Source organism: Plectropomus leopardus, chromosome 9, assembly GCF_026936395.1.
Source record: "Plectropomus leopardus strain MGB_pleo_1.0 chromosome 9, ASM2693639v1, whole genome shotgun sequence".
Taxonomy (NCBI): domain Eukaryota; kingdom Metazoa; phylum Chordata; class Actinopteri; order Perciformes; family Serranidae; genus Plectropomus; species Plectropomus leopardus.
The window spans coordinates 23,468,259-23,484,414 of NC_142184.1; the positions used below are offsets into that span (position 1 = coordinate 23,468,259).

Genomic DNA, 16,156 nt, shown 5'->3' on the forward strand with positions numbered 1-16,156 from the left:
GATGGATTTTGATGTGATTGGCCAAACTATCCTCAGAGGTGGTCAGGGAACAATGTGACCACATTGAGGAAAAGTGTAAATACGATTGCGTTTTCAACCCTCATGCAACAATAACATGAGTAGAAATGTGTAAACGGTCTTTTTCTAACCTTAAGCAAACCATTGATTGTATATAAAGACAAATGAGCAGTTCCCCAAAAGTGAAGCAAAACAACTTGATCGACCCCTGGTGGCTGTCTGCAGTACAGGTCATAAACCCCAGCCCCTCCATGTTAGCAAATGGGACAAGCTAAAAGATCAAAGTACGCTTATTTTTCCAAATTGTTTTCTGACATTTAAGGTAGTTCTTATCACACTGACATATGTTCAAGTGGTAATTTTTCTGATACGTTAATTAGTTATTTGATGCTACAAAAAAGGGGATTTAGTGACATGATTGATAACTGTGTGCCGATCAGTGTGCTCATGATCAGTGGTGCTGCTCGCAACTGTCGGACGGGTGTATGCCTCGAAACTTGATACTGTGGGGATAACTAATGTGCAGACTCAGGCTTCAAATGACCTCATCAGTGCAAGATGACAGCGACTGTATCTGGGATATTTTGGCTTCATTTTTGTGGGAAGAGAATGAAGACGTGTTGTCCATCTTCATATACTTTCATCGGTGCTAACACCACTGGGATGTCTCCCTCAGCCCCCCCCCCGCCGATTGTGAGTACGTTGTACATGTTGGACAAGCATGAATTTAGTGTGTCATGGTATGTTGTTTTATCCCCCAGGCCTCTGAAATCCTTAGTTCTACTTTTATACCACACCATGGGAGGATTAACTTTGACCCTTGCTCTCAGCCCAATGATTTTGCTCATCCACCGCTGGCATTCCTAACAACGAGCTCTGAACTGAGTGTCTGTCTTTTCCTGCTGCTGGAATTTGATTCATATGCAAATGAGCTGAATTCCCATGGATTTCTCTCTCCTGCGCTGTAGATATCACCCCCCAAAACTTTCTGCTCCCCCATCTCGCTTTCTGTCTGTTATAATCTCTCTCTCGCTCCCTGCACCATTCACCAGGTCACAACCTCACTCACACTAATCTTACACAAGACTCTTGTTTGCAGTTCTACCTTTAGAGCAGGTGTTCATATGCATCTGCATTGTCATCAGGCCATGTAAAGGTTCAGGCAAATCAGCATGCATCCCCCTGCTTGTCAGATATGCTCTTTTGAATAGAAAAAGGTGAGACAGCTTGAAACATTTGTTTTGACTTGAATTTCTGACTTTCCCCTGGTATAAATCTGCACATCGCAGTGCAGTATTATTTATTTTTGTTACATTAAAAATGAAGGACTGCTGACTATGATAATACCCTGGCTCCTGAAAACACTTTAAAGAGATACATAAATACTTTCTGATTGGTTTATAGGGGTGTGCTGAAATTTCATACCAGAACGCTGAACAAAATTCTGGTAATACAGTTAAACCACTGTCATTAATCTGCGTTAAAAGTATGTTGAACCATAGGTAGGCCCAGTCATAGCAAGAGTCCTCCTGTTTCCTTCTGAAGTATTTGTTAATTCTTACTGGTGAAATGTTAGCTACAAGCTAACTTGTAAGGAAATGCCCCTATAGATTGGGATGTTTTTCTTTTCCACTTTACTCATAATAAACTTTGAGCATATTATAATTTAAGTGGTCTGGGAGAGATCTAGACTTCTGCACCCCCTCTTGGCTCTGTTTTCAATCTAAAGAAAATCTAGCCTGCAATGGGAGACTTTGGCCAACCACAGGTCATTTCAGAGACGGGGTATTCCTATTGGCTGTTGTACTAATACAGATGCGTGTGCACGTTCCTTCGAGGTCAGCCTGATTCAGTGATGAAGAATCCTGCAGTGATAGTTACTGACAATAACTGCCTATATGCAAAGCAACCCAAAAAAGGTAGATGGACTAAAAGAGTCTGACAATAAACAAAAAAGTCTGCTTTTTCCAGATTTCTGTCTACCCTAACTTTAAGATTCAGATAATAAACAGCCATTAATCATTAAAATAAAGCATCAATGGCTAATGGTCAATGTTGTTGATCTGGGAAATGAGACTTGTGCCTGTACCATACACACCTCACCCACACTCTGTATATGAGCATGTTTTGTTTTTTTTGTTTTTTTCAAATTTCTATATATTTCCAGTATTATTTTTTAACCAACAGCTGCATGTTGAATGTTCAGGAAAAAAACAGAACACATTCATTAGTAGCAGTAAGGGCTGTGCACTGCAGGTGTCTTCCTAATGTCTTCCTTACTCCTAGCAGCACCATGGTGTGAGAAAGTGAGGTATTTGATAATTGATAGCCAGCAGAATTGCCAGGGGGGATGTTGCAATCTCTGACTTACAGTAAACAGGCTTCAGTTGTTACTTGGCTCTGAATGTGAGAACAGCCACTGTGGGCTCAATCACAACCTGCCAACAAGTTCAGTGCTGATTTACAAACCTGACTGATGTTGCCACTTGTTATGTGGCCCACCTGTTCACATGCAGAAAGACATCAAGCAGTGTCTCATCTGCATACAGATTGATACGGGCCACCATGTCCTTCAGAACAATTTTTTTTACTTTGCTCTGGCACTTTCCTCCGTACACCAGCTCCCAAACTTCCGACCCAACACAGTGGAACCCCTAAAACACTCTTTAATGGACCCTTTCAATTGGGCGCGCAGACCAGAACAAACACTTTCATTCATGGTGTTCCAAAAATGCAAATGAAGCAAGGCCCTGACACTTTCACAGGGGTACCCCTGTCATGGGCCTGTGTAAGACAGCAGTGAGGCAGTGAGCAGTGATCACTCACACAGGGTGATGCAAGGTACAGCTCCTCTGTTTCCTGTCTCAAGAGTAATTTAGCCCTACTGAGTTGATGAGTCTTCTCAAGCGCCATTGGCTCTGCGCCATACCAATGACGTACCAGATTAAGGGCAAACTGGGTTAAAACAGGCTGAAATTGGAGTTAATTTCCACATAAAAAGCCTCATCTGCCTTTAGTGCTGCAATTGTAGCATATTTTATCCACCATCAGTCACCCTTATATTAGAATGACCCTGATTGTGTTTTAGTTGACTTTTCTCACTGATTGAAATGACACGACTCATAAATGAAGTATCAGAGCTCTATTCTCTTCAAAACATTTCAATTTAAATAAAAGGTTGTTCTTGTCAGATTGATTATGTGTTGTGAGACCTTGTCGGCGCTTGCTTCACATGTGATGATGTTTAAGGAATAGCTTAAAGTGTGCACTTGGGTAAAGTGACTCAGTGTCTCTTGACATGTTGCAGCAGATGCTTCATAACTCAGTGATTGCCAGCGCATCATGAGTAAGCGGATAAGTAATTTATTTCAGATGAGTTTCTCACAAGTGTGATGATTCTGTAAATGCAGCAGCTACCATGCCAGATAAATTGCCTCTGCTGATTTTTTTTCTCCCACAGGCATGTAGCTAATTTAGAGAACTTCATCAATTAACTGCTGCCGCTTCAGAAATATTTGAGTTTTTATTTGTATTTTCTAGAAAGCTATCATGCATTTGACTGTGTATCATTATTGCCCCATATGCCAGGAATCATATTTTTTAATCTGCACAGATTATGCATAATACTTCTTAATGTCCCACACACTTATGGGATTGATGTCTTGGCTCAGACTCTCTTCATCCAGACAAACAGATGTTAAGGTAGAAATATTACAGCTCATCCTTTTCTGTCTTGTTTGAGAAGAAACTAAGCCGCAGGTGCGAGCCCTTTGAAGAAAGACCTGAATGTGGTTTTTTTCAAAGTGACAGGAAAATCACTCCTTCCTTTTTTTCTTGTCTTTTAGTCTGCCTAAAGCTTGAGTAATGACGCTCACAAACTGTATGTTTGGTGTTAAACGGGAAGGGTGGGAGCGGACATGTGGGAGAGTGAGAGTGTTAACAATGGTGTGTGCTTGCTACAAGACCAGACAGGTCTCGCCCTGAGGTGAGGCTTCACTACTTTCTGTGTTTGAGCCCTTTGGAGATGACGGCTAATCCCCAGGATCGAACAACAGCTGTTATTTCTAAACAACATGAAATGGCATTTATCACAACTTGTCACTATGTACATGGAAGTCTCTGAAGCTTCATGGGTGGCTGTTATTGTCAGTTCACCAATGAGAAGAGTAGTGAGATGAGAGGAGTTAAATGTGTCAACAAGTGTATTCACAGTCATTTGTCTCAACTGGAAACAGAAAATGTACTGCCATTACATATGGACAAAAGAATTTGTAATGGGTGGACGTACTGTTGATTGTAGGGTTGGGTGATGTCTAGCTTATTGGCACAATGAAAGATTGTGATGCATGGTGGATTTTTTGTTTTCGGGGGGGATGTGTGTGTTTTAGACGGTGAGTGACAGAAAGGGGGGAGGACAGGTGAATTATTACCATGGTGTTTCTGAAAGTTACTAATAACTTACTTGGTACACTGCTTTGTCACTTTTTGATCCATCTGCCGTGACCCATCATATTTATGCACCAGTGAATTAAAGAAAAAGAGAATTGGCAGTCAGCCCAGGAGATGTGAGCAGAGTCTGATCAATGATTGTGATGATGGCAAATCTTTACGATGGCCGTGACAAACTTGGTTGCTAAAAAATATACTATTTTGCCCATCTGGTAGCCTGCAGCTAATCTAGATTAATCCAAATTGTTACTTTTTAGACATGCCATTATCACCACCGGCAACATGCAGCTCATGTTGGTGTGGATGGACAGACGGATGGATGGGGTGGGGAGTTGGGGCTTTTAAATCAGGATGGTCAGCTCATCCATTTGCCAAACCTGAGTTAATTGTTATATTTTGCTATAGCTAAACCAATAGCTGGAGAGCAGTTATTTGATTAATAAATGCATACAAATTTCCTTATATACTCAGACACAAATGGAGCTTCATAAGAAAAGCAGAACCATCACATCCCACTTTATCCATTAAACAAAAAGTTAAATGAATAAAGTATAAAAACTAGAGACCAGAAATGATAACTTTGATACGGCCATTCTTACTACTCTCTCTTTTTTTTTTTTTTTTTTTTTAAGATTGTGTATTGGCTTTTGGGCCAATTTTGAAACTGAATCTGTGGCAGCTGTGGCAAGGACACAGCCTTTGTACATGGGTTGCCCGCTCTACCAGGTGAGCTTCTGGGCACCCCAGTAGAACACCAGCCTTCATGTTGACCTGAACTACATACTTGTGAAGTTTTGGACTGCATCTTGCACAATTACAGTATCACAGTGACAAAATTTGTCCACAAATAGACAGACAGGCAGACAGACATAAACACCTGGGAAAATTCTCAAAATTATTTCTGTGGTACTTCCTGCTACAATAGGAGTCTCGTGGACCACGTTTTGCCATGATGACATACATAAGCACACATGAGCTTACAAGGTGACAATAGCAGCCGTTGCGACATTGTCTCAGCTGGTAATAATTATGTACACAAGTTCCGGCACATTTCAAGTTGTCTGTGAGGAATGTATTGTCTCAAAAAACTGAATTCTCACTTGTAGCGTTTTATGTCAGTGGTGCTAATCCTGCTCATAAATAGACACACACAGTGACAGCACTGTATTCATGGGTCCTCTGTCATGAGCAACGAAAGACACAAAAATAATTGTTAAAGAAAATTAAAGACATAGTCCTTATTGTGTATGCAAGAAGAATAGTCTCCCCACTACCAAAATTTAAAACGTAAGAAGTACTGGGACCTTTTATGAGACCTAAACTAACTGACGATTTTTAATACATTGCCACTGTAAAATAAAATATTGTGGTTATTAGTAAGTTATTATTCCATTATACCTGTCATTATTAACAGTTAAATTTATAAACACAGCACTTTCATCCTCTAAAATGTTTTTTCTTTTAAGACAAACTTTTGCAAATTTATCTTAGGTCAAAATACTAAAGGACTGAACATATACAAATAGTGGCCTTGATGCAAAATTTCTTCTTTTTTCTGGACTTCTTAAAAAAGACTTAACCAACCCAACTAAATGCCACTTTAGGCCTTCAAGATTATCCCATAAACTAATTACTAGCTTAGTTCAGGCCATAGAGCACAGCACTGCTCCCTTATCTGGCGCTCTGCAACAGAGATGAACAATGTGTCAGCATGAAGGAAGGTGTGAAGAGGTCTTCATGTGGCCTCAGTGTTTGAAAGGAGGAAGCTGAGTTTGACTGTTTGTCTCCACACTGTCTCTCTCTCTCTCTGCTGCTTGCTGTGGCAAACTGATTAAGCCCCTGAATGCCGCCCTTTGTTACTCATCACTTCTGTGAGGGACGTGTTTCTATAGTGATTCATGTTGTTTCCTAGCTTGTGTCACTCAACATTCTTGTTGTTGTTGTTGTAACTTGTTTTAATGGAAATTCTGTTTTTGCAATAATTCATTATCATATCTCCACATTTTCAGTGAGGGGGAAATATTCTTCCACAAAAGCAAAAGGAGTAGAGGAGAGAAAATGGGTTTGTGCAGGAAATGCCCAACCTTATAGGTCTGTGTTTTGGTATCAGGTATTTAAGGTTATAAGAGCGTGCAGACTGTTTGCGTGCCAGGCTGACTCCTGTTTATAGAGGCAACACTTCACATGTCATTCGACAAAGGGCTGTGTGCCAGCGCAGGAAGTACTTAAAGGGATAGTTAGGGTTTTTTTTTAAGTGGCTAGGGAAGTGTGAGGTACTTATTCATAGTAAGTGTATAGCATTCAGTAGAGGTCAGTCAGATGGTCCTAATTAATAAGAAGCTGGCGTACTGCCGCGAAAGCTAAGCAATGTACTGCTGTGGACGGGGGCAGAAGCAAAATGTATTTCAGCCACCTTAAAAAAAAGTCCCACCCAAAAAAAATCATCATCAGTTTAAGTGTACATTGTATCTGGAATATTTCCAGTACTTTAACTTGCCGTCAGACAGCCCTTTCTGAACTGAAGCCATTATATCCATCTATACACTCTTCAAAACTGCCAGACTCCATTGACAAACACCATAATTTTACCTCGAAGAACATGGGAGCTGTTGGTCTATCACTTTCTAGATCAGTTAGTTAATTAGTGTTATTGTGCGACTTTGGTGCAAGGTAAACAGCGAAAAATGTTCTCAATAAGATACACACCTAAACTGTTATGGATTTTTATTAGCTGGCAAAATTATGTTTTCGCTGCTGCCCCTGTCCACAGCAGCACAAAGGTGCTACCCATACCTGCTTCTCCAAATTAAAGGCATGCCAACTGACATCAACTGTGTAATACACTGACTGACTGTGAATAAATACCTCATACAACCCCACGTAAAAAATCTGGTGGCACCAAATGAGCAACAGACCTCCAAAAATTTCCACACAACATATGTGCTCTGTAAAAGTAACATTTGGTTACATTTAAAGAATGGTCGGGGGAAAAAAACACTGTTCTGACGTTAGTGGTAAAAGCTGAATGAGCATGTCTTAATGACCTCAAAACCTATGTGATATGCAGAGATTAATCAGAAGCAAATAGTGTATCAGTATAAGTGTGTGTCTAGGTTAAAAACATCATATATATGCCAACGGAGTGTGAAATAAAAGTTATAGCAGGGTAAACGTGACATGCTTTGTTTTTGTTTTTGAGTGTTTCAAGGTTTTGAAATATGAGCTGCACACGCTTTGGCCTTAAACCTGTTTTGCTTGTATACCATGTAAAAGTGTAGAGCTTAACATAATACAGGAAGCACGGGTTCAATGTGGATGTGTGTGGAGTTGTTTGTGTGAATTCCAGGCATACATGATTACAAGCTTGTTGAAATGCTCGAGGGACTCAAACAGAGACACGGCACACGTTACTGCACCATTAGGTAATTATGAGGATGCACTGACCTTCCAGGTAAGGTTACTTGTTGTTATTTATGACCTTGACCAGCTTAAGACCTTGATTTGTTTAGAGAAAAATTCAGCTATGGCTGTTAAGCCCACATGGTATGTCAGTTAGGCTATACTGCATTTTTAAAACCTCACTTCACTTGAAAGGCGAATGTTTTCTCTCCTCATTGGTCTAGACAAAACCGAAAGAATTGATTACTGTCCTAAATTAGGAGGCTACTTTACAGTTTATTTGATATCATCATTCAGATATAGATAGCACTACAAGACTTTTTGGAATTAGTGTAGTACAACTGTTGTTTTAATATGTGCAAATATGATTACAATAAGTGAGACTTCTATCATCCACAGAAAAGCTGTAAATCAAAGAGTATTTTTCAAGAAGCCTAGATAATGAGCGTAGATGAAGAGATGTATTAGACTCACAAAAGGTAATCACTCAGCGTCTACAGAGATCTGTCACTCACATAGCAACATGTAGCAAAGATGGTAACCACGTCAGATGTACCAGAAATACACATAGAAACCAGTCAGGTGCAGAATATTCAGAAACAAGCTTCTAAAAGCCCTGATTCTTTTGCATGTGGTTTTGGGGTTTCAGTAGATCAGTATAATAGTTTTTACTGAAAAGCTCAGCAGCGTGAACACATGCATGAAAGTTTTCCTGAGGCAGCTAGAAAATTTGCTTAACTAAACATTCTTTACTATTACATCCTGGATTTCAAGAATAAGACCTTAAGTGTCCTGAACTATGTGTAGCCTCCTTTAAAAAAAAAAAAGCAGAGAGATGTTTTTTGGGTTTTTTTTTTGCAAAAGCACTCTAGTATTTGTTTATGTATAGAGTTTGTCTGAGGGCTGGCTTTCTCTCTGTCAGTCCCAGCAGATTTTTATGGGTGTCTGAAACCTCCTCAATCATTGCTGTCATTGTTTGCGTTGACAGCAAAGCTTGTCACGATGTGTGTCTTTCTTGTCTGCAGTCGTATGTCTGCTTGTGTTAAGTGTCTACACATGGTGTTGTGTCAGTTAACACTCGCTGACATCTTTTCTATTGTGATTTCAGACAGTGTAAGAGAGTGATGAATGGGTCACAACCGTGGCTGCCGTTTTAATAGATTTACAGTACATACTTACAGTAGGTGTGCCTGCTGACCTTCTGCCCTCTCTTTAATTATACTCATTACATGCACACTTATGTTTACAGATATTTTAACCCAGTCATCTCATGATGCAGTGTGTCAAGCTTTTCGCAAGTTTGTTTGGAAGGTATTTTGAAATTGCTATGCATTTGTAGCTGTGCATAAAGACAGAAGAAAAAGACTTGTAATTATCAGAAAGCACCAGAGGCAAGGACTGTTGGGGAGGAAATGCATTGTGACAAAAGCGCGGGGCAGGGCAACCTATTCAGTTAGTCACCACAGGGGATTGAGATGCCAATGGAGACGTGAAGTCGGAATTCACAAATGATGTCGTCTCTCGTTTGTTTTAACATTCACGCTAATTTCACCAGCACAATGAAATGGGTCATGAGTAGAGACCCTGAAAACATTTGGCATAGTCCTGCTCATTCTCATTTGTTTACGCACTTGTGTGAGTGTCAGTCAGCTGTGAGTCATATTTAGACCAATGATACTTTGAATCTAAAATATGTTAATACACGTATTTTGTATGTGTATTTTAATACACATTTAATTGCAAATATTTGGTATTGTCCAAGGTAGTATGACAATGTCAGTAAGTGGACCTCTGACCGTTGGGTGGGTGAGTCTGCTCCTGTTCATGTAGTGAACTGTATTCTAGTTTAAACATTATTTTATGTTTGTTCAGCATTTTTTTTGTAATAATTTCCACAACAAAAAAAAAATGAAAGGCTAAACATAAAACTTTTTTAAGGACAAAACTTCACAAAATCTAAATTCCACACAAAATTGAGCTGTCTTATTTCACACAAACACACACACACAGAAAAGAGAAAGTGTCATCATTGATACAGCTGCAGCCATCATTTTCTCAATTCATTAATTAGTTGTTTAATTGATAAAGTGACAAAAGTAGCAAAAACAGTTCATCACAGTTTTCCTGTGTAAAAGGAGATGTGTTTAAATGTCCCATTTTGTCTGACCAACAGTCCAAAGCCCCCAAATATTCTGTTTCCAAAGGCAGTTGAGGATGAGATCAATCGATTATCAGCAAAGCTGCAGATTAGTCTTCTGTTGATTAACTAATTACTGATTAAGTGACAAATTATTTCGGCTCTTGAAATATGTGACTTAACATTCTGTATTATATTGTAAAATATATATTACACAAGATTATTTATGTAATTTTGAAGAAAGATCGTTGATTGGTGAGTCTCATTCTTGGGTTGCCAAATACAGATGACCGTGGTTTGATAGTCGCATTGAACCACTAACCTCAAACTTTGGTATTTTTCAACCTACGAATGAGACTCACCAACCAACTTTCTTTCTCCAGAACTGCATACTGAACCTTTATCATCGATCTGTTCTGTAGTATATTCAGTCTCCTTTCCTTTTTGTTTCCACAACATACAGCCAGGTGTCTCTATATTTACTTAGACCAGACCAGAGTCTGTTTGACCACAGTGCAGCTATTGTCTTTTGATTTACATTAATCCTTTGTGCACATGCTCCCATGTCTACATAGCATGCCAAGCCTTGAGTGAACATGCAAGTCCGTTAAGCTGTGTCTTGAAGGTTTGTTTCTCAATATTTACAGAAGCCATGCTCTCTGACACATGGAAAAGGATTATTTTGAAGTGATGACACTGTCTAAAATGGACTGTATAATTATGGCCAGCCGTTCTGAACTGACAATGACTTAAGTTAATTGCAGGCAAGTCGGAATCCGTGACTAATTTATAAATTTAAGGCAGAATAAAAAGTATGGTCTCCTAGGTAATGTCAGTTTATTTATCTGCAAATAAACACAAAATCAAATTGGCTTATGGAAGACATTTTTTTTTTTTATTCAGCAGAGTCATGCAGGTAAGCTCATTTTACCTGTAGAGCTGCTCACCAAAGCTTTCCTCCAAACCTTCTCCACTTTAGAATAGTTCATCTCAGGGTAAAGAGCTTGCACTTCCTAATTTCGGGCTTTAATTCGTTTGGCTGTGAATGTCAACTCTCTTTTCTCGCAGGTTGGATGACCCTGCAGGGCTGTGTGTGCATTGCTTACCCTGATAGTATGGTATTTATGTCTCCATTAAGTCAAAACAATGTTATAGATCAAATCCCCATTATTCTTAAATACAATGCAAATCTGGAAAAAAACTCTAAACTCTGAACTGTGTCTGTTGAGCCACCTGTATTGCGGATAACATCCAGACACCTCCGCATAAAAGGGATATTTAAGTTGTTTGAATGGTTGCAAGACAAATGTATATATTCAAGTGAATTATCTTTTTACGTATCACTGTGCTGGCTTGATAAAATCTGTATAAGAAAAAAAATGGAAAAAAATAAAATCATAAAGATCCTAGTAGCCTGCTATCAACAACATTATGTCTATTTCAGGCATGTTCTCCCGTGCCTCCATCTTTCAATACCCTAGAGCAATGCAAGGAGATGAAAATACACAAAGCCTCTGGTCCACTGAGAGAATATGACTCCCTTTTCTTTTCAATGGAGCTAAGACACATTGCATTAAAATCATTGAGAAGGAGCTGGGTGTAAATGGGCGTGTATAGTTTGTGAAAGGCAAAATGGAGGGATCCTGGAAAAAAGAGAGAGATAATGAGAGAAAGAGAAGGGGAGATATGCCTGTACTTCCTCTCCACCCATTCTTTAATGCTTACTGAGTAGCCCTGCAGTGCAGGCTTTGTCCTAGTCATTGTCACAGGCTTAGAGAGCCTCTTTGCCAAGTGAGAGGCTTTGGCGACATATGTCACTTCAGTGAGTCTGCTGTCGCTCCTTTAGCTGCTTGAGTGGAGGGGCGGGCAGGGAGGCGTGCCCGCCCCTGTGGGGGAGGAACAACGTGAGGTTGAGGAGGAAGGACATGTCAGAGATGTTGGTTCAGAGAGAGTTGTTGGAATGATCCCTTGATGGTCCTGTCCCATACTTTTTTTTATGGACTTGTAGTGCGGCTGCCTTGGGCCCTCTGCTAGAGGTGGACTTAAGATGTAGAATGACTCAAAAACCAGTGAGTATAACTTCATGAAAAGTTTGCTAACATCAGTCCCTTCCTGTACTAACTGTCTTATCTATATGAGTAGAAAAATGCATGTACAGATAATTTCTGCATAACTTTTCAGTCTTGATTTGCGGCTACACATTCATAGTCTGTAGTTTTATGAGGGAGGTTGAACTAAGTTCGAGTTTACAGAAAGGGAGGGGGTCATTGTATACAGTGTTGGCAAGGATTAGTCATGTAGTAGTCACACTCTTAGTGCTCTGGCCAACTATTGGTTTAGGAAACACAATCCCTGCGGATTTCTGGCTATGATCTGCCATGTGTTCAGGTAACAGATCCCTCTGCTCCCAAAACAAATGCTTTGTTATCTGTTTATATAGGGACTCCACCCCATTTTTCACGCTCTAAAGATTTTGGCTTTTAAACGGTCTGTCAGCTTTGTTTGAGTTGTCATTAAAGTGTAAGGTTTACAGATTACCACGTGTCTATGAAAGTTAGTAATCTGCCTGACACACAAGTTCCTCGGGTGTGCATTAGGCAGTGGATTTGCTGTGCATGAATGAAAGTTGCCTGTTGGTTGTTGTCGTGTTGCCAGGATCAACACAAATCTGGATAAAAGGTCCCACTTCTCATGTCACTGGTGGACTGTGGGCCTGCCACCTTAACAAGTATGCTCTGCTGGGCTGATGTGGTTTTCTGCCTGTGATTTAAATCACAATACTGCCACTTAAGTTTTTACTTGTGCAGCAGTGCTGTAGGTGGTCTTGAATGCAAAGCTGTATTTGTGTGTGCAGTCGTGCACGTGAGGGAGTGTATGTGTGCCTCTGTTTGTGAATTAAATTATACAATTGCAATAGCCTGAGAAAGAGAGAGGCTTACAGCTTTATTACAACATGAAAATGTATGTTTACTCCACTGGAACAAACATCTCGTCAGCTTTGTTTACTATTCTGTCTGTTAGAAGATAATCTCAAAAAGTCCTTATTGCAAATAATACTCTACCACAATCTCTCAATTTGTTTAATTGATTCTAAATTCAAGCAGCTTAATTCTGCATCTAGTCTATAACAATTACCACATTAACCTTTCTCACTAAGCAGGGACAACACATGCAGCTTTGCGTCCTTAGAAGAACCCTGAGTAGCACTCAGTCATTGTTAAGCAGCGTACTGTATGACTGCCGGAGCTCCCCGCCTTCATTCTCCTGATAGCAGGATTAGCTGGAGGGTGAACCCATTTGGCATTGCCAGTGCTTCTGCCACAGTCTCAGCACTGTGAGAACTAAGCTGTGAAATACTGACAGGCTTAGACCAATTTATAGTCTGCCATCTTGGATCTAGCGATCGTCGCAGACAGCGGCTTTGTGCCAGTTGGGTTTACTGTAAGCATGCCATGCGATGCCACCAGCCAGGCTTTACAGTTCAAAGGGTAATCTGCAGACAAGTGCTGTGCTGTGTTGTGCTACGACATCGCAACAATGAGCGACAACTATCGCTAAATGGCTTCTGTCCTTAGTGGGGCATTTTGCATACATTAAGCACAAATTCTCACAACTTGTTGCAGAACTTTAAGTTTCTCTTTTTTATACATGAAAAATATAAGATATTCATTGTGCAAACTGCTGAACAAACTGCCTAGATTATTCTAATGAACTAAAAATTAAGTATTTTAAATATGTAATTAGAAATAATTTTGTTGATCGCTCTCTACTACTCCCTGTGACTATTCTGCCTTTGAGTTCTAAGACTTAAAATCCATTCAATAAATGCCCTTTAGAAAATCTACAATCACTTGCAAAACATCATGAAGAACATTTTTCTCACCCTGAGGCACAGCATATCTGAAAGGAAAATATAAAAAAATGTAACAGAGGGGATCTTAAATGTATGTAATTTGGATTATTGGACCAAAAAGCCCTCTGTGAAGTAAATGGGTTTGACAGGTTTTATGTTGTCATATTGTGTTTGTGTGCTTGCCTTCTGGTTTTCTTAACTTTTTCTTGGCAGTCAGCCATGTTATAAAGTGGGCTGTTTTCAACAATGCTACCTAACTTTGATTATTCACAGCCAATTTAGAGTAAAACAAACCTCCCTCCTATCCACCGCTGCTTCTGTCTGATTAGAGCAGATGCCCGTGGCTCTTGTTTTGCAATTCTTGGTCAGTTTCCTCAAGTCAAATTAGTTGATTTATGACCTTTATTTTTATGCCTCTGCACCGGTGATAGCCGTGGCTGGAGGCATTATGTGTTGGGTTGTCTGTCCATGGCATTCTCATGAACCAGGTATTTCAAGAACTCCTCGAAGAAATTTCTTTAGAATTAGCACAAACATCCAAGAATCAAGCATTAACTGATTAGGGTTTGGTGGTCAAAGGTCACTGTGACCTCACAAAACATGTTTTTGACCATAAATCAAGAATTCATGTACTAATTATGACACAATTTTGCACAAATGTAGGATAAACTGGTGGAGTGATGACATTTTATTTACAAAAGGTGAAAGTTCAATATGACATTATATGGTTCTGCAAAAACACTATTCTGGCCATTACTCAACACCATGACTGAAAGGAAGACATTTTGTCAGATACTGAATTGGTGACTATAATCTTGGGTGTCCACCTGAAACTGTGCTGATTGTATAGATCTTTGTTTGAAGGATCCAAGTTTTAGAATTTGTACTTTCTTTGCAGCAACATCCATGTTTGAAGCACTGTCAACCATCACGGCTACATAAGAGTCTGGACAGACATGGATGTGAACTGTAACTGCAACGTGACTGGTGTAAGGAGGCATACAGCTGTGAGGTGGTAATTGTAGTTTAAAACAAAATCTCATTCTGACTCCTCCAGGTCCTCTGTGCCTTACAAATCCCAAGTGATGCCAGTTGTTCTGCATCAACACATTCTCCTGATCTATATGGTCTTCATTAACCAGTGGAGGGTGATGAGGTTGGTGGGGAGCCTGCAGCTTGTTCTGCTTTTGGCCTTGACCTCCAGAGCCACAGGCCTGGACATCCCTCTGGAAGGTAATGACACTCATGACACTGATTAAGGTAAATCTTACATAATCAGTACTTAACCTCCAGTAAAGATGAAGCTGGTTTACAAGGTTTGATTGACATTTGATTGGAAGACAAAATCTTAATTATCCTATTTCTTTATTTAAGTGGTTGCTTTATTTGGCACCTGTGATTTCTTTTGTCTGTTTTACAATTTTCCAGATTATCGTGTTGTTGGCACACAGTTTTGCTTTATTACTGGCTTCTCAGCTTCATACTGGGCAGTAAAAAGGATTGCAGTGTGATCTTATATCAGAAATCGAATCACCAATGTTAAAATTTAACACTTGTGTTTGTATGACTGTTCATATTATAGTGGAGCAGCCTCCAACCATAATAAACCACACATCTGGTCCCATCATTGCCCTTCCTTTTGATTACACCATTACTATCACGTGTGAAGCCAGGGGCAACCCACCACCAAAGTAAGTGACATCAACATGATCGCTCATAATAACTGACTAAAAATGAATTGTAACAAGACATTATAGCTTTGATCTGTGCCACATAACACTCAGTATATGCTTGATTGATGAAAACCTGCTGTACATTTTGTTTCAACAGATACAGATGGACAAAAGATGGCAAAGATTTTATCCCTCCCCACATCATAGACGGTACTCTTGTGCTTCACAACAAGCGCCATGACCAGTATCAGGGTAAATACAGGTGCTACGCTTCTAACAATCTGGGAACTGCCATGACAGAGGAGATTGAACTGAAAGTTCCTAGTAAGTAACTATTACATGAGAAACTCATCAATTGTGTCACATTGCTGATTAAGACATTTCAAAGTCACCATATAAGTGAATTTCCATTTTCAAGTTTTCATTGGAAGATTTACCTTTTGTTAAATGTCTTTTTGTATTAGGTGTCCCCAAGTTCCCGAAGGAGGTGAATTTCCCCCTTGTTGTTAAGGAGGGAGAGCCAATCACCCTTGAGTGTAAGCCTCCAGAAGGTGTGGCCCCACGTCAGATCTACTGGATGACTCTTGGTATGCCAAGAACAAACTCTTTATGCTTGTGCTTGATATG

General features: G+C 39.8%; 1 protein-coding gene across 6 annotated transcripts in view; it reads left to right on the top strand.

The window, feature by feature from the left end:
- Positions 1 to 16,156, top strand: part of chl1a (cell adhesion molecule L1-like a) — a 63,121-nt gene that overhangs the window by 6,181 nt on the left and 40,784 nt on the right. For 4 of the 6 annotated variants that reach the window (XM_088082279.1, XM_088082280.1, XM_088082281.1 and 1 more), the window contains exons 2-5: positions 14,914 to 15,089; positions 15,439 to 15,547; positions 15,687 to 15,853; positions 15,994 to 16,116. In XM_088082279.1, coding sequence (XP_087938405.1) covers positions 14,942 to 15,089; positions 15,439 to 15,547; positions 15,687 to 15,853; positions 15,994 to 16,116 — 547 coding nt within the window. In that variant the 5' untranslated portion in view covers positions 14,914 to 14,941. Of the gene's footprint in view, positions 1 to 11,921; positions 12,073 to 14,913; positions 15,090 to 15,438; positions 15,548 to 15,686; positions 15,854 to 15,993; positions 16,117 to 16,156 lie in introns of those variants that run through there. The other 2 variants (XM_088082278.1, XM_088082283.1) reach the window with 2 other exon arrangements.